General features: G+C 38.9%; 2 protein-coding genes across 4 annotated transcripts in view; one reads left to right on the top strand and one right to left on the bottom strand.

Moving 5' to 3' along the window:
- mipol1 (mirror-image polydactyly 1) overlaps positions 1–3,394 on the bottom strand; it is a 54,360-nt gene extending 50,966 nt beyond the window's left edge. The window contains exon 1 of the mRNA XM_057859838.1: positions 3,224–3,394. The gene's annotated coding sequence lies outside the window, so the exon portion shown is untranslated. The remainder of the gene's footprint in view (positions 1–3,223) is intronic.
- A 6,012-nt stretch (positions 3,395–9,406) lies between these two features.
- LOC130931283 (mitogen-activated protein kinase kinase kinase 7-like) overlaps positions 9,407–24,557 on the top strand; it is a 34,210-nt gene continuing 19,059 nt past the window's right edge. For 2 of the 3 annotated variants that reach the window (XR_009067187.1, XM_057859935.1), the window contains exons 1-8: positions 9,407–9,637; positions 14,189–14,299; positions 14,464–14,529; positions 15,660–15,705; positions 19,409–19,547; positions 21,383–21,507; positions 23,286–23,414; positions 23,778–23,908. Coding sequence is in view for 2 of the 3 variants with exons in the window: in XM_057859935.1 (XP_057715918.1) it covers positions 9,572–9,637; positions 14,189–14,299; positions 14,464–14,529; positions 15,660–15,705; positions 19,409–19,547; positions 21,383–21,507; positions 23,286–23,414; positions 23,778–23,908 (813 nt within the window). In the remaining variant the exon portion in view is untranslated. The remainder of the gene's footprint in view (positions 9,638–14,188; positions 14,300–14,463; positions 14,530–15,659; positions 15,706–19,408; positions 19,548–21,382; positions 21,508–23,285; positions 23,415–23,777; positions 23,909–24,557) is intronic. The other variant, XM_057859936.1, reaches the window with a different exon arrangement.

A 24,557-nucleotide genomic window follows, 5' to 3' on the forward strand; every position in this document is an offset into this window, starting at 1 on the left:
ACGCTATGTCATTATGCTGGTGTCCAAAAAAATGTGTAAATTGGCAATGAATCTTCTTTAAAAGGGGGGGGGGGGCGGGGGGGGGGGGGCGCACCGCCTATCCCTCTTCCCACAGCCCAGCAAAGGAGCCCTCGCCCCCCCACCCCCCCGGAATCTAGGGTGGTCCCTCGGGCCACCCGCGCGCCCATCTACCGGCCCTTGGGGATGGCAAGAGGGGACGCACCACCAACCCCACGCCCGTCCCCTACCCCATCCGGCGGCGTCCGCCCACCCGGGCCACAAGCCGCCGCCGCAGCCCCCCAGCCGACACGGCATGCCACGGGCCCCCCAGCAGCCCACCAAGCCGTGGGCAGGGTCCCCTGCCGTAGCAGGCAACATCTAGCCTATACTCCGCCGCCCAGCCAGCGATCCGCGGCGGAGCACAGGGCAGATACCCAGTTAGAGAAGAGAGGGGAAGGCGGAGGCAGGAGAACGCTGAGGAGCCGCAGTGGGGCGACGCGAGACTGGAGCACCGACCTCCCCCCAAAAGTTTTGGCACTCCTGCAATTCAATCAGATAATGCTCAATTTCTCCCAGAAAATGATTGCAGTAAGAAATGCTTTGGTGGTAATATCTTCATTTATTTTGCTTGCAATGAAAAAACACAAAAGAGAATGATAATGATTTAATTTTTTTCCCATTTTACACAAAACTCCAAAAATGAGCTGAACAAAAGTATTGGCACCCTTTGAAAAATCATGTGATGCTTCTCTAATTTGAGTAATTAACAGCACCTGTTACCTGTGGCACATAACAGGTGGTGGCAATAACTAAATCACACTTGCAGCCAGTTAAAATGGATTAAAGTTGACTCAACCGCTATCCTGTGTCCTTGTGTGTACCACATTGAGCATGGAAAAAAAAGAAAGAAGACCAAAGATCTGTCTGAGGACTTGAGAAGCAAAATTGTGGGGAAGCATGGGCAATCTCAAGGCTACAAGTACATCTCCATAGACCTGAATGTTCCTGTGTCTACCGTGAGCAGTGTCATCAATAAGTGTAAAGCCCATGGCACTGTTGCTAACCTCCCTAGATGTGGACGGAAAAGAACAATTGACGAGAGATTTCAACGAAAGACTGTGCGGATGGTGGATAAAGAACCTCGACTAACATCCATACAAGTTCAAGCTGTCCTGCAGTCCTGCAGGGTACAACAGTGTCAACCCGTACTATCCATTGGTGTCTGAATTAAAAGGGACTCTATGGTAGCATACCCAGGAAGACCCCACTTCTGACCCAGAGGCATAAAAAAGCCAGGCTGGAGTTTGCCAAAACTTACCTGAGGAAGCCAAAAACATTTTGAGTGAATGATCTCTGGTCATATGAGACAAAAGTAGAGGTTTTTGGGAAAAGGCATCAACATAGACTTTACAGGAAAAAAAAAAAAAGAGGTCTTTAAAGAAAAGAACACGGTCCCCACAGTCAAACATGGCGGAGGTTCCCTGATGTTTTGGGGTCGCTTTGCTTCCTCTGGCACTGGACTGCTTGACCGTGTGCATGGCATTATGAAGTCTGAAGACTACTAACAAATTTTGCAGCACAATGTAGGGCCCAGCGTGAGAGAGCTGGGTCTCCCGCAGAGGTCATGGGTCTTCCAACAATACAATGACCCAAAACACACTTCAAAAAAATACTACAAAATGGTTTGAGAGAAAGCACTGGAGACTTCTAAAGTAGCCAGCAACAAGTCCAGACCTGAATCCAATAGCACACACGTGGAGAGATCTGAAATTAGCAGTTTGGAGAAGGCAACTTCAAATCTCAGAGAACTGGAGTAGTTGGCCAAAGAAGAATGGTCTAAAATTCCAGCAGAGCATTGTAAGAATCTCACAGATGGATTCACTGATTTCGTCTAAAGGTTGTGCTACATAGTATTAGGCTGAGGGTGCCAATACTTTTTTCCGGACCATTTTTGGAGTTTTGTGTAAAATGATAATGATTTAAAAAAAATTCCATTCTCTTTTGTGTTTTTTCATTGCAAGCAAAATAAATCAAGATATTACTACCAAAGCATTTGTAATTGCAATCATTTTCTAGGAGAAATTGAGCATTATCTGACAGAACTGCAGGGGTGCCAATACTTTTGCCCAGCAGTGTAAAACATGCAAATATCTGCTTTGACTTTGTCAAACAATGATTAATGAATCATCATTGACGTTTGTGTATTTTCTGTACTTTCAATTTGATGTCCTGGTTTTTGCTTTATTAATTTTCATTATGGGATATCCTTTAAGTGGCTAATTCTTTAAAGAGCAAATAATTATTTTGGGTGAATTAACAAAAAAACAAAACAAAACAAAAAAAAAAAAAACAAGCCCATAAAGACAGCGTCCACATACAGTCCACATACATGGACATCACATTTTGTGTCATTTTCACCACAATATTAACATTTGGCATACAAGTGTGACCCAAAATTGAATGTCCATGTATGCGGACTCTAGGTCTCAATCATAATTGTTCTTTTATTTTTTTCATGAAAAATAAATTAATCTAAAAAAAATTAAAGAAACACAATTAATAAAATTAAAATGAATAAAAACAGAAACACAATCTGGTTACGGCCCCCAATACCATTCCATTTTTAATTAATTTATTAAATTTCAGAGTAATTAATTCATTGCCTTCCACTGACAGCACTAGACGTCCAATCCATTTTGACATAGATTCGCTCTCAGCCTTCCCAGTCAAAATGTCAAGCTTCGTCAATGGTAGCCAATGGGTTAAACGAGCGCCATATGAAGGGACAAAGATTTTGTTGCATGTACAAACACTGGTTTCAATGAAGGTGGTAAGCTTTGTAAAAGCCAAAAAGAATATACCGTAGATAGATTTTTAAAATTTCTAATACGGTTACATGTAATTGAATATACTCCAAAGAAATGTATTGATTTATCGGTGGAGGTGTAATATGTATTCACCCTTTTTCAATTTTGACCACACATATTGATAGAATCACGTTTACAGCATTCCAGAGGTTTATAAGGTCATGAATCTTCCTTGATTTTTTAAGAATAATTTCAAATCGTCAATGAGTCGCCAGACATCGTCAGGTTTTCTCAATAAAACTCAAACAAACGTCCATAATAGGAACATTGAAAATACAATATATAGTCTCCTTGTGTCATTTCGTTTGGAGTTTTTGTTAGCTTGGGTGCTAACTGTGGAAGTCTTTTCAACTCACCGAATAAGCTGGCGTCGGACAAAACAATACTTCACACTTTTTGACGTCAGTCTTATTAACGAAGAGGAAAACCTATTGTAAAGTTTGAAGATATGGAAATAAGAAAGTTGTGGGTCCACACATAGTAGTGACAATCACAGCAAGAACTTCTGCGTTCTTCTACTTCGGTTATTTCTTTTCATTCGTTTTCAGTTGCTTTAGCTGCTTGGCCGCCACCTACTGGCCTGGAGAGTGGACGACATTGGACTTTCACTTCAGTTTTGACATGACTTATTTCAGATATTGTTTTACCTGTACTTAAATTGCATGTTTCAAGTATGATTTGAACAGCAACTTGATGACGTTTGTCGTTCCATAATTATTTTTCCACATTAATGTTTGTTTAAATGATTTCAAAATCGGACTTTCCTCAATTCTATTTCTATTTCTTTTCATCAAATGCTTCCATGATTAATTCTGACTTTCACTACCAACTGAGAGATCTATTCATTAATTAATTATAATATTATCAATTCATTAGTTAATTTACTTGTTTACTAGTTGAAAAATATTTCCCCCCAAAATAATAAATGTTCTTTGACTTCGGAAAACAATGATTTTTGCACATTTCTAACAGATGTTGCAGAACCAAACTGCTCTGTCTATTTAAAACAATGTCCTCTAATCAAATAAATGGCTTTCAGTTTTAATTCCACGATTTCATAAATTAAAAATATCAGTGACAAACTCATTTACTGCCATTGACCATGATAGATGTGCAACCCATTAAAAGGTCGAACTCATTATGTTAAAATGTGACATGACTCTTACTTGAGTAAAGTTTTTGGCTACTCTGCCCACCTCTGAGTAAGAGTAACGTTTCTTCTTTACAAATCTACTCAAGTAAAAGTAAAAAGTACGGCTTGGTAAAACTACTCTTAGAAGTAATTTTTTTTAAAGTTACTCAAGTAAATGTAATGGACTAAATGCAACGCGTTATTACCCACATCTGACGATTAGTTAAAACATACCAGAAGTGTCTTGAAACTATAATTGCAAACAGTGCTTCTCCATTAAGTATTTTATGTGTCTCAGTTGGTGTGTTCATTACTTTTTTCCATTGTTATTGCACTTCATTCAAAAATTATAATTTATTGACTAAACTGTTGTGCTTTACTTCAGTGTGGATTGTTCGAGTTAATACCAATGTCTGGTAGAAATTTCATTTGCATATATATATATATATACAGTGTATCACAAAAGTGAGTACACCCCTCGCATTTCTGCAGATATTTAAGTATATCTTTTTATGGGACGACACTGACAAAATGAAACTTTGACACAATAAAAAGTAGTCTTTGTACTGCTTATATAATAGAGTTAATTTATTTTCCCCTCAAAATAACTCAAAATATAGCCATTAATATCTAAAACCCTGGCAACAAAAGTGAGTACACCCCTATCAAAAATGCACATCCCTTAATGTCCAAATTGAATATTGCTTTTCATTTTCCCTCCAAAATGTCATGTGACTCGTTACAGGAGTGGTGTCAGAATTGCTGCAGAGATTGAAGAGGTGGGTGGTCAGCCTGTTAGTGCTCAGACCATACGCCGTACTCTACATCAAATTGGTGTGCATGGCTGTCACCCCAGGAGGAAGCCTCTTCTGAAGACGGTACAGAAGAAAGCCCGCAAACAGTTTGCGAAGACATGTCAACAAAGCACATGGAATACTGGAACCATGTCCTATGGCCTGATGAGACGGGCGGGCTTTCTGCTCTGAGACCCCTAATTTGGCGAAATTTCAAAATTGTCCTCTATGCTTGTGTGATACATCATTGGAAAGCTTAAAATCTCGATTTTCTGGGGGAGGAAAAATTTTAAACGGGGGGGCATTTCACAAAAAAAAAAAAAAAAAAGTTAAACCCGTAAACCCTAACTTGCGGTGAGACCATAATTAAAGACACCATGATTTTAGCGAGATATTATCGCGTACATACCTTGTTTCGATCCAAAAACTCAGTGTAGCATGTCTCACCGAGTGTCAAGACAGCTGTGAATGGCCACAGCCGGACTTTTGGGGGATTTTATGGGTGAAACACGGTAATATAACAAGGGTCGCAATGCAGAAATCGCAGACATCAAGGAGTGGTCGAGATTTTCTTTTTCAAATATTTACCCTTTTAAAGCATTTTTTAAATCAAATTGTCATTGTTTGGATCAATTATTTATCATCTAAAATATCGGGAAAATACGACAGTAACCAAAAAAATACAATTAAGCGATAGTTACGAGGTAGATATCCGTGACCTATTTACAGACACTATTTTTTCATTGTGACGTAATCTGTTTAAAAGTTTAAAATATGCGAGTGAATTATTTTATGAAATTGTTGTTTAAAAAAAAAAAAAACTAGACATTAATTAATGATTCTAAGCTAAAAATGAGAGACATTTCAAATAATCAACTTGACTGCTGCCTGGAGGAGATAAATGCTTGGATGAGCGAAAACGTCTTGCAGCTGAACAGCTCCAAAACAGAAGACATTCACATTGGTACCCCTCACCAGCTCCGTTCTGCCCCCATTTCCTCAGTCTCCTTTTTCGGCCACAAATTTTCCTTCTCCCCTTGTGTGACTAATTTGGAAGTCAGGTTTGACCCCCATCTTAGCTTTAACAATCACATCAATTATATTTGCAAAACCTCCTTCTTTCACCTCCGCAATATTGCCAAACTCCGGCCATCTCTCTCCCGTCCTGCTGCAGAGAGACTCGTCCATGCCTTTATCTCCTCCAGGTTGGACTATTGTTACGCACTCCTCATCGGGCTCCCTGGCAAGAGCCTACAAAGGCTCCAGTATTTCCAAAACAGTGCTGCCAGGGTCCTGATGAGGATGCGTAAACATGAGCTCATCACCCCCATCCTTCACACCCTACACTGGCTCCCTGTTCACCTCCGTATTGAATTCAATTGTTTTTCAAGTGTAAAGTGGGTTATAAATAAAGTTATATTATTATCATTATTAAATATAATTACTTACCTTCTTTTTATGACTGGGTTGAAACAAACGGGGGTCTCTCAGAGTAAAACGGTAAAAAATAGTTTGGGGGCTTAATGCGCCATGAAACTGCTACGTCAGCATATGGACATATTGTTCTCTGAAACACAACAGCTCTTTTGGCTTAAAATACAGCAGTTTATTTTACAGAGGGGTACAAGAGCAGAAACTATTTTTTTCAGCCTTATTTGTGTTTTCTGTCATATACAGTGCCTTGCAAAAGTATTCGGCCCCCTTGAATCTTGCAACCTTTCGCCACATTTCAGGCTTCAAACATAAAGATATGAAATTACATTTTTTTTGTCAAGAATCATCAACAAGTGGGACACAATCGTGAAGTGGAACAACATTTATTGGATAATTTAAACTTTTTTAATAAATAAAAAACTGAAAAGTGGGGCGTGCAATATTATTCGGGCCCTTTACTTTCAGTGCAGCAAACTCACTCCAGAAGTTCAGTGAGGATCTCTGAATGATCCAATGTTGTCCTAAATGACCGATGATGATAAATAGAATCCACCTGTGTGTAATCAAGTCTCTGTATAAATGCACCTGCTCTGTGATAGTCTCAGGGTTCTGTTTAAAGTGCAGAGAGCATTATGAAAACCAAGGAACACACCAGGCAGGTCCGAGATTCTGTTGTGGAGAAGTTTAAAGCCGGATTTGGATACAAAAAGATTTCCCAAGCTTTAAACATCTCAAGGAGCACTGTGCAAGCCATCATATTGAAATGGAAGTAGCATCAGACCACTGCAAATCTACCAAGACCCGGCCGTCCTTCCAAAGTTTCTTCTCAAACAAGGAGAAAACTGATCAGAGATCCAGCCAAGAGGCCCATGATCACTCTGGATGAACCGCAGAGATCTACAGCTGAGGTGGGAGAGTCTGTCCATAGGACAACAATCAGTCGTACACTGCACAAATCTGGCCTTTATGGAAGAGTGGCAAGAAGAAAGCCATTTCTCAAAGATATCCATAAAAAGTCTCGTTTAAAGTTTGCCACAAGCCACCTGGGAGACACACCAAACATGTGGAAGAAGGTGCTCTGGTCAGATGAAACCAAAATTGAACTTTTTGGCCACAATGCAAAACGATATGTTTGGCGTAAAAGCAACACAGCTCATCACCCTGAACACACCATCCCCACTGTCAAACATGGTGGTGGCAGCATCATGGTTTGGGCCTGCTTTTCTTCAGCAGGGACAGGGAAGATGGTTAAAATTGACGGGAAGATGGATGCAGCCAAATACAGGAACATTCTGGAAGAAAACCTGTTGGTATCTGCACAAGACCTGAGACTGGGACGGAGATTTATCTTCCAACAGGACAATGATCCAAAACATAAAGCCAAATCTACAATGGAATGGTTCAAAAATAAACGTATCCAGGTGTTAGAATGGCCAAGTCAAAGTCCAGACCTGAATCCAATCGAGAATCTGTGGAAAGAGCTGAAGACTGCTGTTCACAAACACTCTCCATCCAACCTCACTGAGCTCAAGCTGTTTTGCAAGGAAGAATGGGCAAGAATGTCAGTCTCTCGATGTGCAAAACTGATAGAAACATACCCCAAGCGACTTGCAGCTGTAATTGGAGCAAAAGGTGGCGCTACAAAGTATTAACGCAAGGGGGCCGAATAATATTGCACGCCCCACTTTTCAGTTTTTTATTTGTTAAAAAAGTTTAAATTATCCAATAAATTTTGTTCCACTTCACGATTGTGTCCCACTTGTTTTTGATTCTTGACAAAAATTTAAAACTTTTATATCTTTATGTTTGAAGCCTGAAATGTGGCAAAAGGTTGCAAGGTTCAAGGGGGCCGACTACTTTTGCAAGGCACTGTATATATATATATATATATATATATATATATTAGGGCTGTCAAATGATTACAATTTTTAATCGAGTTAATCACAGCTTAAAAATTAATTAATCATAATTAATCGTAATTCAAACCATCTTAAAATATGCCATATTTTTCTGTAAATTATTGTTGGAATGGAAAGAAAACACACATGACGGTATATACATTCAACATACTGTACATAAGTACTGTATTTGTTTATCATAACAATAAATCAATAAGATGGCATTAACATTAGCATTCTGTTAAAGCGATCCATGGATAGCAAGACTTGTAGTTCTTAAAAGATAAATGTTAGTACATGTTATAGAAATTTTATATTAAAACCCCTCTTAATGTTTTTGTTTTAATAAAATTTTTAAAAATTTCAATCAAAAAATAAACTAGTAGGTCGCCATTGTTGATGTCAATAATTACACAATTCTCATGGTCATAAAATCAGTCGCACCCAAGTGCCTGCAGAGGGTGACAAAACTCCAGAAAACACAAGTAACAAATGCACATGACCCTTTGCTGTCATTGTAATCTGTTTGAGCGGGGCATGTGCGTTAATTGCGTCAAATATTTTAACGGGATCTATCTATCTATCTATCTATCTATCTATCTATCTATCTATCTATCTATCTATCTATCTATCTATCTATCTATCTATCTATCTATCTATCTATCTATCTATCTATCTATCTATCTATCTATCTATCTATCTATCTATCTATCTATCTATCTATCTATCTATATACACACTGTATATATGTATATATAGAGATAGATAGATAGATAGATAGATAGATAGATAGATAGATAGATAGATATAGATATACAGTATATATATTGTTGAAATTCGCCCCCCCCGGCCAAGACGCACGGTTTTTTCCCCTTCAATATATATATGTATAATTTTAACTTAACATTTCTGATTTAGTTTTAATATTTAAATTTAGATATAAGAACTTGTTTGATGTCTTGACGGGAACGGTCTTGGCCTGAAATAAACGAATGAAAAAAAAAGTGGAAATAAGTATTTAGTTCTGTATTGAAGATTTCAGAGAATCACTTTCTATGAGGAAATAAATAATTAAATTGCTCAGTGTTGTTGTAAATGTGCAACAAAAAAAGAGGAAAAAAATCACACCACATTAAAACATTGTTTGGGGCTAAATGTGTCAAAATGTTGCCGCTATTTTGAACATGTGCTGCTTTGCAAACGGCGCCCCATTGAGAGATGGGATGGGATTAGATCGGAACGCGTACTCGCACCGTTGTAGCTCGAAAGGAAGTGACGCAGAGTTGGCGGATGCGCACATTACGCAGTACTAATCGGGTCGCCGATGGTCGCAGATGGATGTTATTTCCTGGAATCGTTTAAATTCGAACGTAAAACGACTTCAAATTGACAAGCATTACTTTCACCGCCGACGTCTTTTTCTGGGAGTGACGCTGCTTTTCTGTCATGGTGGAGCCTCCATCTGGTAACCAGTTTGAAGACATCCAATATGAAGACATCCAAGTTGAAGCGGTAACGTTCAATTAGAGAGTTTAAACCAAGCCGAACTAAGCACAGACATTCAACACACGGTTTTCTGTTTTTATTTTTACGTTAATGATATAATATATTGCTGAAAAAAGGGTTGGATCCTCGCAGTTTCAAATATTTTCACTTCGAAACGAAATCAATGTAAAAAAGAACTGTTTATTGTATAGCATGAATCAACAACACGAAGTGTCATCGTTTGTCTATATTTTTGTAGGTCTTTAGGGCAATGCTTGTCATTTTTGCACGTCACTCAATTTGTTGAGCGTTTCTTGGAATTTATATGGGCATCATTTTTGCTATGTTGCAGTTATAAACTTGATGAGGTAGGCAGCCTTAACATTCCAAAAACATTGTGTTTGAACTTGTAGCCGCCCATGCTTAGTAAAACTGAATTCTGTTTGGCTTGTCAAACCTCTGTCCTCAACACCAATTGGACTCATAAATAACGCTGATGGATGTGATAGACACTCGCCAAAATCAGAGGTTCGACCCTATCTCAGTTCAAATAACATTTTCCTGTGGTCAGTAAAGGCCTTCTTTTCACAATTGCAAAATCAGCTGAGTGGAAAAACGAAACAAACAAACAAAAAACATTCGCATATTGTGTCAGTTTGATTTTCAGATATTTTACGTGTAGTCTATGCTAACACACAAGAAGGTGTTAAAGGGAACCACGGATGGAAAGACTTGTAGTTCTTAAATGATAAATGTTAAAATGAGTTATAATAATTTGATATTCAAACCCCTCTCAATGTTTTGTTTTTATAAAATTTGAAAAATTAGTTCAACTAGTTGGTCGCCATTGTTGTTGACGACGGAATGGAATCTGGGAAGTGACGTCACTGGGCGGCGCTGCCGTACTTCCAAAGTGTCACTTGTTGGCTACATAAACATGTCGTCAGTTCTTCCCTTTCAATTTGAACCCGAGCGGAAAAGTGACGATCAGGACAGCGCTGTCTATATTTCACAAAACGAGCAGTAAAAGCAATTAAACGAATGTCTCCAGTTGTATCCGAACCCGCGTTTCCCATGCGACAGACGAGCGCGTAGACTACAGGACTATACTGTTCCGTGTTATGTTATTGTCATGATTTTTTTCTTATATTGCTATCGCAACCCACATGCGTTGTCTATCTGTGTGGTAAAATCTGAAAGGGAAACGCAACTAAAAAGAGGGTGTGGCTGGCTAGACCATGGAATTAGAAAAACACAGCTCACTTCAGACAGCAAGTAGATAACGATAACATAGGGATTGCGTAAAAGGGTTCATTGAACACACAGAAAACACGCGATCACGAAAAGGGAGACACAAAACGGGTCCATGACAGTAGGTCGGGATAAAAAAAAACAAAACAAAAAAAACGAGGGAAAACCACAGTGAGAGGCAGACTTACGAAAAAACAAGGCAATGATGCATCTAGCTACAAACATATACAAAATGTAATTGCAGCAAGTCAATATCTCGGCAAGCCGCCTAGGATCGGTTTACAGACGCTGCTGATGATCTGGAACTCATCCCACATCTCTGTAACAAAACAATCTGACAAGCAGCAGAATGTGACAAAATCATGCCAATCGTCATACTAGCTTCGCTTGCTAGCTAGCACAGCTATTCTCCGAGTCCAACCCAGCGTGCATTGCGCCCTCTGTAGGTCAAAACATGTAATAAATATTACAGATTTTTAAAATAATGGCAATTATATATGTGTTTCTAATATCATATTTTAGTATAAAAGACAAGCAATTGTGGCTTATTAGCGCCTACAAGTCTTTAACTCCGAGGTTCCCTTTAAAATGAATAATTTTGTAATGATAAATAGAGGTGGGACAATACAGTGGACCCTAATGATACGAGCCCAATCCGTGTCACGACCAAGCTCATGATGTGAATGTGCTGGTATCGTGAATGGATTTTCTCCACAAATTAAAAAAAAAAAACAAACAAAAAAACTGAATTACAGTGAATGCGTGTACCACTTCCTATGACCATTTAGGGATGTTCCCCCTAAGTAACAACTCAAGGCATCATTTTTAAGGCAAATAATTTGAAAAATGATTTAAAAGTAGAAAATTAATACTATTCATATACAAGCACTTACCATGAGGCTTCAAGACTAGCTAACGTAACAAAAGTGAGAGCAAGCAGTGTAGAAGGAGAGAGAGTGGGCTGCCATACATGCACCGTAACATAAAAGGAAACGATAGCATTACATGAACAAAACAAAAGTTGTGGTGTAAGCAAACTGTGGGACAAGGTTAATGTTCACTTGTAAGCACAGATCATCCGGATGCACTTGGATACAAAAGTCTATTACCGAAGACACCATCAATGAGCGGAAGATGGGCAGATGGGATATTCAGTTGGTGCGAGATGCTCGTAGGCCCCCGAGCGAGATGGCAAGACACTTGGGGAGACAAAGCAAAAAAGAGCTTGCATGCCACCTGGCGGGATGCCAAGCCAATCGGACATGCCAATCGAGAGAGATGCTTTTCTCAATTTCGCTCGTATGGTGAAAGTTTGCTCGTATAATGACACTAATTTTCTGTCGTGACCATGCTTGGATTGTGAAAAACTCGTAAGGCAGGGGCGGACTGGTAATCTGTGGGTTCTGGAGGATCACAGAACGGCCGGTGCCCTGGACGGCCGGCGGCCGCCATTCATTATGCATCACTGTTTTTATCCCCCCTATCCTCTGATTATCTACAGTTCCTCTGATTATCTACAGTTCGCATCCAATCCGACAGGTGGCAGCAATGCGCCTGGCTTTTCACCGCCAATTTGATAGACTAGGAACGACGAAAGCACAGAGTAGCCTTCATTGGTTCATTCCTTGTGGAAGCAAAATAGCGACGAGTGTTAATGCACAATATGGATGGTGGTGGCAAAAAAACTGAAAAGAGCAGGGTGGCGCGGAGAAGGTTAGAGAGAAAAAATTAAAGAAACTGGAGAGTGAAGCATTAAAATGTCATAAATCGACAAATATTTTCGCAAGCAGCAGTCTGGCTGCAACGGCCACGTCGGGTAACAACAGCTCAGCTCCCGGCGATGGTGAGAGGGAGCTGCAGCCGCTCTGACGTGCAGACGGTGCTGGGAGAGAGAAAAGAAGAGGGAGGGGGCAACGATAAACTGTTGGAAGTTCCCCAGACAAGCGCAGGGCAAGTAAATTGGGATGAAGAGGGTTACTTGCTCTGTAAACTGGCAATTGTTATCCATCAGGTAGCTACATTTTAAATCAAATAAATGACAATTAAAGGGTTAGTGCCAGCTAGTCGATGTACCCGTTTGCAATCGTGTCAAGTTACAGTATGCTAGTCCTACTATCCCTCTCCTAAGAAAAAATATTTTAGCCGTAAAACAATGTATGCACACGCAGCATAGCAATATTAATTCAGAAGAAATATAACAAAATATTAATAAAATGAATGGTTTTACTTTAAAGTTTAGGTAGTTAAATTGATGTTATATACATTATTAATCATTTATATATCGTTTTGTTTTCTGGTTAATACTTTCCAATGAAGTTTATGTATACAGGATTTGTCTTGAAATGTGTATTGTATTTTCATTGAAATTTATTATTTGTATGGCAAGATTAATTATGGCAGGGGTCTCCAAACCGGTCCTCAAGGGCCGCTGTGGGGCCTGGTTTTTGTTTTAACCGATCGAGTACCGACAGTTTAACCAATGAAGTTTCTGCTAAAACAAGCAGCACCTGACTGCAATCAACTGATTACACTTGTAAGACACCAGATTGGTGCAGAGGTTTTGTCTTGTTTTGTTGGAATGAAATCCTGCGCCCGCCGCAGCCCTATGTGGAATAGTTTGGAGACCACTGAATTATGGCATAAACAATGAAGTCATTTTATAGACAGAGATCTTTAAAGATATATTATAACCACTTGGATACGTAAAACTTGCTTTGAAAAATAAATTCTTTCATTTGTTTATTCAGGTTGATCATAGAGCTAGTACAGAAAATGAATCCAACTCCAGTTCAGCCTTGCAGTACTTTGAGCGCCCGTAGTCAGACAGTCACAGTCTAGACACATTTTCTTCATTTTTCTCTCAAAGTGCACGAAATTGGTGCATTTTACAATAAAATGTGAAAAAAAAAAAAAAAAATTCTCCCGGGAGGGGCATTTCCCGGACCCCCCTATGGGGTCTTGTGTTTCCCTTCGTATAGCGATTCTTATGGGCTGGGCTGAGTCAAAGTCCAGGGCTGCTTTTTAGTCCCAGTCCGCCCCTGTCGTAAGGTGAGCTGTTTGTTTCACGAGGGTCCACTTTATATAGATAAGGTGAGATATTGCAATACTTTGTATCCCAAAAGATTATCGATATGCTCCTGCCAATAATATGTTTAAGTGTGCAATGAAATTCAAACGCAGAATGAGCAGCAGATGTTTGCAGCCTGCTAAATTAGATGAAATTCTTGAAATCTTTCAATCTACAAAATAATTATAAATTTGCAATTTCAATTTTTGTATTCTTTCTTCACCGAGATGCATCTGAACATGTTTTGGTTTTCCCCACAGGCTGTTGGCAGGGGTACCTTTGGAGTCGTCTTCAAAGCGGTGTGGAAAGGGAAGGATGTTGCAATCAAGACCATTGAGAGTGACAGCGAAAGAAAAGCATTTCTTGTTGAGGTACTTACTTAGAATGCATCTCCAATTACAATACAGGTTACTTTGAGCCTTACTTGAGTAAAATATTTCAACAGTCTTTCATAAAACAAAAATATATAGCTGAAGTTGAGTGAAGTGAATAATACCCATAAGGTACATTGCTGACCATTTTTGTCTTCATACAGCTTCGCCAGCTCTCTAGAGTGAATCATCCAAACATTGTGAAGCTATATGGTTCATGTAATAATCCTGTAAGTATTCACTTTAAATGATCCATCTATTCGGGAGACATGAAAAAAACTGGGCGGGGGGCTTTTTTTAGAACTACATTTTTTCAGTAGGGGTGTGATAACATATTGAAATTGTGATACATCGTGACACTCTGCATCCCAAGAGGTTATCGATACGTCCACGCAAAATAAAGATATCGTTTTAAAAAGGTGTCAATGTTTAAAAAAAAAAGAACTAACAAGTTGCTATCAAAATCTTCCACCATAATCGTATCTCATTTAACTCTCTGGCTTCCATTGATGGCGCTCATCACCTAATCAAGACTGGAAGGGCCAAAGGACCTTTGTTCATTCGAAACCAGATCATTGACAGTCACTCTTTCCGATTTTCGGGGCATATACTGTTCACTTTCTGTTCATTTTACAGCATTTACAGGTCACTGCCTATTCATTCCCGGGTCACTTCCTGTTCTGTAACCCCAAATCAACAGGAAGTGACCAATAAAATGCCCCAATATCAACAGGAAGTGACTGTAAATCAACAGGTATGACCTGATTTGACCTAAAATTACCTCGTCGCCTGGCATTAGCTGCCACTGACGGCCATAGAAGTGGGAGGGGTTCATTTGCTGCCACCCTGCCAGGATGAAGATAGCTTATTTTTCTGTTTATTAATTGTTTTAGAGTATCTTAGAATGATTTCCTGACCAATGTATCAATAATCGTATCGCCATATCGTGAGATAGTTACCGTGAGGTTTGTATCGCAAATCGTATCGTGCGGTAACAAGAGGCTCCCGCTCCCACATATCATAGACAGATTTGTAAACAATATTTGAGTTTTTTTTGTTTTTTTATTCATTATTGTTGAAATATTATTCAATCCCCACTGCCATATAAGCATAAGCAAGTTTGACATATGTCATTCATAAACAATTCAATTAAGGACTTAAAGCGACACTCCACTGGAAGTCAGCATTAATAAATTATTTGACTGGCGCAAGGTGTTGTTCACAACCTAGCCAAATTTATGTATTTTTATGTACAGTATTTGCAGTTTTCTATTTCTTTTTTTTTTTTATTCAAATAATATTTTCCTCTATTTCAAATTGTTTACCCAGCATTTTTAACATCAACATTTTCTTTTATTAGGTCTGTTTGGTCATGGAATATGCAGAATGTGGATCTTTATATAACTGTGAGTCATTTAAAGTTCAGTAAAAATTTGCACTTGAATGTTGCTTTGAGGAACATGCATTGCTAAAATTTACTCTTCTTTTACAGTGGTTTTTAAAAAGTCTATACACCCATATGGCAAGTTTTAGTGATGCAAAAACATGACATGATTATTAGAGCTGTCCCGACTAGTTGACGTTGTCGACGTCATCGATGACGTAAATGCGTCGACGGGCAAAACATACCGTCGACGGGTAATAACGGGTAAAAAAAAAAAAACATGCTGATAAAGTTTAGAATGGCGGGCGCTCGTGATGCAAGTGGTTTTTACTGGCACCCCCAAGGGGGCCGCTGTTATTTCAATGTGACCGGCATTGTCAGATTGAGCAAAGAGGAAGAAAGTGGGCGAGCGCGAGAGAGGGAGCGAGATCGGTGAGTTGGGAAAATGCGCGGGTAGCGTGGACTTGAGTGGCTGCATCCCCCACGTTTTTGTTTTGGTCAATAAAAGTATCCATTAAGAGCCACCTCTCGGTGTTTTTATGCACGCCGCCGCCTTCCTGAGGAGGAAATCAGACGAACCGACGACAATGAGCCAAGTGAATCGCCGGTTCACTCCTCACTACGGAAAAAAGCGGACCAGACTAGCCAGAGCCTGGAATTATTTCAAGGAAAATATGGAGGGTGCCACTGTGTGTACTCTTTGCTAAGCTGAGCTCGCATACCACGGTAGCACGTCTGTTACGAAGGAACATTTGAAGCGCCGTCACTCAAGTGTAATTTTCAAAGACAACAAGAAGCAACAAGCTAGTAGATTGTAAGTCCATACAACTTTTTTAAACGATTTTTTAAAATGGAAGTTGCCTTTATGTGCGTCGTATCAACGTGCATTTTTATCTAATAAAATAATTAATATATATATATATAATTATATATATTTTTTCATTAATATTAAATTTATTAGGATCATGGAAACTCCCACTTGGGGAAAATATATACAGTACATATATCCGTTATATACATAATATAATAAAAATATATATGGAAACAGCACTGGCCTGCTTACTGTAATCCATGACTGCACTAATTATAAAGTATTATTTTGTATATACATATAGTAGTATACTATAAAATTAATACTATATATTTAATTTTTGTTACTGTGAGTATGTGTGCCTTTCATTCAAAATAATAGTGGTAATATTTCAGTGTGCCCTCTACTTTATCTATTTTCTGGTTAAAACAAACAAAAATTGAACATTTTTTCCCTCCCCCAAAAATGCGGAATGCACACCAGAAAAAGCATCTGAACTCACACAAAGTATTCTGAAAATAGTTGTCCGGGACATTGCAATTCATTTTAACATTTAGAACAATATAGACAATGACATACCACAAAAAGAGTAAGAATTGTTTTGACACCTGTTAAAAAGGTGAAGTCACAGTAGCCACGTTTACATGGAGCCAAATATTGCAATCGGTTTAGATGTTCAAACCGAATAAATGTGTTCCATATAAACACCTCATTCGGAATGAACAGGCCCAAACCGAATGGAATTTCATTCCGTTTCACAGGGGTGGAATATTCCTTTTCCCAAACCGATTAGAAGTAAAATTATATCATGTAAACAGGGAAGCGGAATGGTGTCTGGTTGCGTTCTTTCTGCACATGCTTCGTACTGATGTGGTGACGTCACTTGGTGACGTAAGTAAAGTCACTTGCAACATGGCTTCCAAGCACACGCACAGCGCACCTAATTGGAGTCCGGCGGAAAGTTTATATCCATGAATCCCTCCTCCAGCCCACACAACTTTTTAAATGAACGGCGTGTCATTCTGAAGTTTTGTTTCCGCTCGAAAAGTTAAAACAGCAGCTGATCTGACGATCGATCTCCATGTTTTGCAACGTGACGCTTTGTTTTGATTAATCTGCGCATGTCAGACGGCAGTTGTCAAACGTCCTTTCGGAATAAAGGCAGACACATGTAAACGCTGGATCGGAATAGATGAAGTCACATGTAAACAGCTGATCTGAAATTTCCATTCGGAATTATTTGAATCGGTATGAATAAAAGTCAGCATTTAAACGTGGCTAGTGTTTCCGTTTACATTTTTTTTGCACTAGTTAATGCCAGCAGCGTTTGACCTCATTGTTTGTGATTTATTATTGATATTTATGTTATTTATTTATACGTTAATAAAGAATTTAGGTGTTCCAAGATGTTTTTTTGTGAATAAATAAGCTTCAACAAAAATTTAATTATTAAAGTAAAAAAAAAAATAATTATGAGATTAGTCGACTAATCGTAAAAAATAATAGACTAATCGGGAGGAAATTAGTCGTTTGGGACAGCCCTAATGAATATATGGTAAATCTTTGGAATTATTTATTTGGTTGTTTTAATGATGTCTGAATTCTGTTCTAAATATTTTGAGTATGTTATAACATGCAGTAGGTGCTGAAAACATGCAAAGACTGAGAAAACTTTAGCACTTAATGAAATCCTATATTTTAGCAATAATTATATTCACATCAGTCGTCTGAATTTTTTGGGCATGGCTAAAACCAGACCATATGTCGCATTGGATTAATTATTAAAATAATTATTGGATTAATTATTAAAATAATTATTTTTTAAAATTATTTTTAATGTACTTTGTGTGTTCTATTCTGGAATAAACATTTATTGCATTTAATTGGGTGGTTTATTAGAATATATTGTCACTACATTAGTGGTTAAATTGTTTTTTTTTTTAACATTAATTTTGTATATTGGCAATAATTTAGGAGACAATATATCACCCACTAAAATTTGTTATTGTGACAGTTTCTGACGTAGCAGTCACATGCTTACACTACATTTCTTAATTTTCTTCACCGTAAGATGAAATAACAACATTTGATGAGCAATACACGAAAACCTATTAACTATGTGAATGGCAAACTAGATCCAACAAATGGCTCTTACACACGCATTCACACAGGTGTTTATAGCTTTTTTTCTTTTTTTTTTTTTTTTAAGATAAAGTGTGACATTGTTCTATCAGGTCTCTTGCAAATGAATGGTTCAGTTCAGTTAAATTATATATATATATATATATATATATATATATATATATATATATATATATATATATATAAAAGTAAACAAGCATGACAACAAGCTGCATCTGACAGCAGCTGAGTTGGGGCGGGGCCGGAACATTTCCTTATGTCTGAAACAAATATTGTTTTATTTAAGCTGAAATGTTATTTTTGTCTTGATTTATTTCTTAATAATCCTATGCTACTGGTGTTATATTGTTGATTTACTGTAAATTCAATTATTAAATTTGGCCCTGTAGTTTAGTTGTTTTTTTTTTTTTTCTTTAAGTACCTGTTCAAGAAGCGTTTAAGCACCGGGACAATTTAAAAAGAACTGAGTAGGAACTGGTAACAGATTAGATCCAACTGATTCCCAACCCTACTTAACAGACATGCCAGAATGGGTTTACTCAATTAACTTATATTGGACAGGATTTTGATGTGGATTACTTGGAACAGCAACATTTTCTTATTGTCAGTGTGGCTTGGGTGACAATTTTTCACATCACCACACCATGTGTCAGTTCGCCCCTGGTAAAGTGGTGAGTGGGACAGTATAATCACTGGGTGTGTAGACTTTTTATATCCACTGACTGTATGTATAGGAGCACTGTGAACACATTTTGTCTCTTGTCACTGCCAGTCTTGCACAGTCCTGAGCCGCAGGCCCACTACACAGCTTCCCATGCTATGAGCTGGTGTCTGCAGTGTGCCCAGGGGGTTGCTTATCTGCATGCCATGAAACCAAAGGCGTTAATTCACAGAGATCTCAAACCACCGAAGTAAGATTATTTAAAATGATGCACAATGTAAATCACAGTAATTATTCTTTTCTCTATCACCACTTATTTCCCTATACAACACAAGTGGTTTTTTTCAGACAGGTCACAAAGCAAGGCACAGGAACGATGATACTATGCGGATTCACAAAAACTGGTGGCTAAAAGACTGTCAATCCATTTGCCCAGGATGGAATCTGACTTACTGCCACCAAACCAGACACAATTCGGACACAAGTTGTACAGAGACCTGAGAGCCCTTATCAGGGCGAGACCTTTGCCAAAACTACTCCAAAGGCCATCCTGCTTGGCTTGGAGTGACTCATCAACCATTTCTGTATTCCCATAGGACAGATAGGCTTAATAGGACTCCTTATTTGGCTTGACAGCATTCCATTTCTGTAGTTTCAGGCTCAAGGATTGCTGACCACCCTACAGCGTCAGTTCTAGTTGGCTTCCTCAACAAAAAAGGCACTGACAAACAATGACACATTTGGAATCTTGAGACATAGTGGAAGTTCTGCCAGAATCGGGTGTTGAAACTTATTTTGACAGAGAACCAGATTTCCCCCCGCATACCCACACAATACTTTTGCATCTCTCTGGTCAGACCGTCAGTTTCTCAACACCAGCTAACTAACCACCGGGTCATGATCACTTGACATACCCACCCCGATTTGCGGCAAGTGTCCAACACATTGGGACACAAGTCAAATAGAACAACTTCAAGTTCATAACCCAATTGAGTGAAGCGTGTCCCTGTGCGTGCATGTTGTTAGAAGTCCCGTATTGGAATATTACTGTTGTCAGGGTCTGTGGACCGGTGGGGGAATCATCTTGATGGTCACAATCTGCCAGCCACAGTCGGACTCCCACAACAGTATATATGGGTTTGTCTGCGATGCAACTATAGAGATTTTCACCGTACTTCCACCCAAATCGTGTGCAGCAATTTCGGACATGTTGCTACACTAGACATGCCATGCACCTTTGTGAGGCTCTAAAAAAGTTTTTTTTGCGGCTCTCCACTTTGTATTCCCTGAATCCCCACAGAATTCGATCAGCTGAAAGAACTCGAAATGTGGAAGTGTTGCATTTAGCTACACAAATCAGCAACAAATATAAAACGGTCGAACCAATCTGGATAGTCTTGTCAATGTACTGCTCCTGACGAATGTCTGTTAATCGTTTTATGTTTTCGGCCAGTGCGACAATTTCAATTTCTTTCCTTGTAGATTCATGACGTGCTTAATGGCCAAAAGACGTCCAAAATGGCAGCAGGTTCTCTTTGGGCTGGAAACGCGAGTCACGAGTCACGTGACTGTAAAAAAACTCGTTGTTGTATTGTCAGACAATCTTGATGAACATACTCAGGAATATAATATTGAGACAACTGTGAGTTCTTTGTGGATTAAGAGAGATTATCAACTCGTGACATGCTATTTGACCAAATCCCCCAATCGTAATATCTGTGCTTTGATCTTGTCTTGAAGGAAATGTATATGTGGATACAAAAATCACTAAAGATCTCTCCAACTATTGCAAAAGATCAGTGTGTCGCATTTAGGTCCGTCAAAATTCTTATCCCGTGTCAGGGGGTTGAGAACCACTGACTTAAATGACATCAAGAGTGATCTTTTTAGCACCTTGAACATTCCTAAGAATGATCATTTGCAGTTTATCTACAGTATTATCTTTCAGTCTGCCTAGCAGGCAGAGTGAAAAAGTAAGATGTGGCCAGCTGTGTCTGCAAAACACTAACACAGACCAATGCTGCTGTTTAATTAGAGTAAAACTGATCTGACAAAAGTTTCTGCTTCTCAACTGGGTTGTTTTAGTTTACTCCTGGTGTCTCGTTGTACTGTGCTGAAGATCTGTGACTTTGGAACGGCTTGTGACATCCAGACTTACATGACCAACAATAAAGGTAGTGCTGCCTGGATGGCACCAGAAGTGTTTGAAGGTGAGCAGATATAAAATTATTAATAAACAATAAATATTGTTGAAAATTATGAATAAACAAGCAAACACTAAGCTTTGAATCCTTAGCAGCAAGAACCTGAAAATCACAAATGTAAATAAAGTTTTTTTGCTAGATGGATTAACATATACACATTTTCTGCAGAAAGCACATATCTTGTTGCAGTGACAATATCTGGCTGATTATCTTACGTGAAGGTTCAACATTCATTGTTGGATTGTGCCGTATTAAGTGCGTTAAATGAGAATCCTAGTAGAGTAGCACTTTATTTAACACTAAGACCAGTCCGTCTGGCACCAACAGCCACGCCACGTTCAAAGCCATTTAAATCACCTTTCTTTCCCGTTCTGAATGCTTTGAACAGCAGTAGACCGTCTTGCCTACCAGGGCCGTGCAGAGATCGATTGAGGGGCAGGTGCTGATAGATCAAAAGGGGCATATGAACAAGAATTTGACACACTTTACAACAACTTGCAGTTTAACTGGCTTTACAGTATAATTGACTGTGACAGACCTTGATTGGGAGGGGGGAATAGTGAACAGAAATCAACACTGTCATCAACACTTTCTGGCTGGGACTCTGCATCTTTTCTTCCTTCAACCTCTATATTAAAACTTCCCTCTTCAACTTGTTGTTCATCTGAGAACAAACCACACCAGATGTTCACTGAGCCACCATCAGCACAGTTTTTTCAAAACTATTATTTAATTAATATCCATAATTGATAATAGCACCTAATAATAAAGTAATGACATACAATGTTATAGAACAATAACAACATTGTACTTATGTTTATCAATATTGTATTTTATACCTGAATATCCCAGGTCAAAGAGGAAGAGCGTGCGGGGGGTTGGGGCGTAATCACCGGCGTAGCGGCACACGGACGTTTTTTTTATATAAAGGTATTTTTGGTGTTCAAGTACTCAGTCTGCAAGCACACACATACGTACCAAAAACAAAAAAATGCCCAGTCAAAAGGGGCACTTTGGGCATGTAGAGGAAAGGGGTAGGTGCTCAAGCACCCCCACCCGCACGTGCCTGTGACCTACATGCCTAAATGCATTGAGTTGATGCCATGTGTTTGTCTGATTAGAAATCTACATTATTGGCCAGGTGGACAGGTATGCGTAATTACTCTGAGTGCTGTGCAAAAAAGTCTCTTGGCTATTGGCGTTTGACCTCTTAGCCAAACGCAGTGCGGTCGTTTTGTTCTAACCACTATAGAACTCCAAGAACACTAACTTTGATGATCTGAACAAACGCTCTAACACCAACTTCCAACTTTCCAAAGCATTGACAGTTTATTGCAAGTCAAGAACAAAAAATTACAAAGCAAAAGAGGAAAAAACTGTTCCCAGGGTCCAAATTTACCAGGATGCACTAAGCATCCAGGGAAGTGAGAATGTGTGGATGAATTGAGTTTTTTTTTTTTTTTAAGGGGGCCCCTAGAGGTGGTTGACTCAAAGACCAGACATGCTGTACTAGAATTTAAAACTGAATAACTTCAACAGAAGAAAGTTCATAATACAAAAAACTGCAACTGGTTTTATTGGATAATGTTTAGAGGCACCCCAGTCACTGTACTCGAGTTTGACCACATCAGCCTGTGTGCATTTTTACCGAAAACACGCTTTTAAAATTTTATTTGAATGTAGCTAATGAGTAAAACTGGATATTTTCTTTCGTATTACTAAGTTTTACAGCTAACTACATGCATTATCGCTTGATTGTTTGAATGTTTTTGTGTATTCCTCAGGCAGTAACTACAGTGAAAAATGTGATGTGTTTAGCTGGGGCATTATACTGTGGGAAGTCCTTACCCGCAAAAAACCCTTTGATGAGATTGGCGGTTCAGCATTTTCTATCATGTGGGCTGTCCATCTAGGTGAGTGTTCTGTATATACAATACAGTCAGGCCCATGAGTATTTTGACAATGTTCAATTTTCGTTTTAGCTCCATACACAACCAAAACTGATTTGAATTTGAATTAACAACATGCCCTATAACTGCAAACATTCAGCCTACTGCTCATAGTTAGCTGGGGTAGGTTTCAGCACCTCTGCGAGCTTGTGAGGATAAGCTTAATGTAAGATGAATGAATGTTTGTTTTGAATTGTCAGTCTTTTGTTTTTCCCCTTAAAAAGTAGGGGTAATTTGGGAATGAAAGAATTGGTGAAAAATATTGAGATTTTATTTTTAGGCCCAATCGTCCAACCCCGTCCCACACATTTGTTCATCATACCACAGGTACAAGGCCTCCTCCGATAAAAGACCTCCCAGAGCCCATCGAGACACTGATGACCCACTGCTGGGACAAAGAGCCTAACCAGAGACCTTCTATGGAGGAGATCAAAAACACCATGAGCTATCTAATGAAGGTACACCATACTGTTGTTTTTCTGTCATTAATTTTGTTAACTGCTGATACTGTTCAAGGTCAATGGGAAAATAGTTTTACAGTCAATAACTGGGCATAGTAACACAACAGATCAGTCACCTATGGACAAATAGGACTATTTAATAATAGTTGAATGGTAACCATTTGTACAACTCAACCCAACTGAAGTTGGGCTGTTGTGTTAAACATGACAGTTGACACTTATTTCGCAGTGACACTTATTTCGCACAAACAAATAGCATGGTAAAAAACAACAGCGTTATGCGGTACGTCCATATGCTAGCTGTGTTCCACAAGACAGGATGCTATGAAAATTGTATCCACCAATCAGATGTGATGATGCGCAGCCAGTCAGCTCACAGGATAAATTCCCTCGTGCTCTCATTGGTTGATTTGTCGGGAACTAATCACACACCTTGTTTGTGTGCCTCGTGGGTATGTACAAAGCCTCTGAGTCAACGCTCCTGTTTGTCTGGCATGCTGGGAAACATTCTCATTCCTGCATCTACATGAAACATGTATTTTTTTAATTAATATCTTTGAAAACCCTGAAATGGACTGAGACCGCGAACTGATGTAGCAAGGGATCACTGTATCTTTTTTTTCTCACTGTATGTAAACATCTGTTT

This window comes from Corythoichthys intestinalis, chromosome 15 (assembly GCF_030265065.1).
Source record: "Corythoichthys intestinalis isolate RoL2023-P3 chromosome 15, ASM3026506v1, whole genome shotgun sequence".
In the NCBI taxonomy this organism is placed as follows: domain Eukaryota; kingdom Metazoa; phylum Chordata; class Actinopteri; order Syngnathiformes; family Syngnathidae; genus Corythoichthys; species Corythoichthys intestinalis.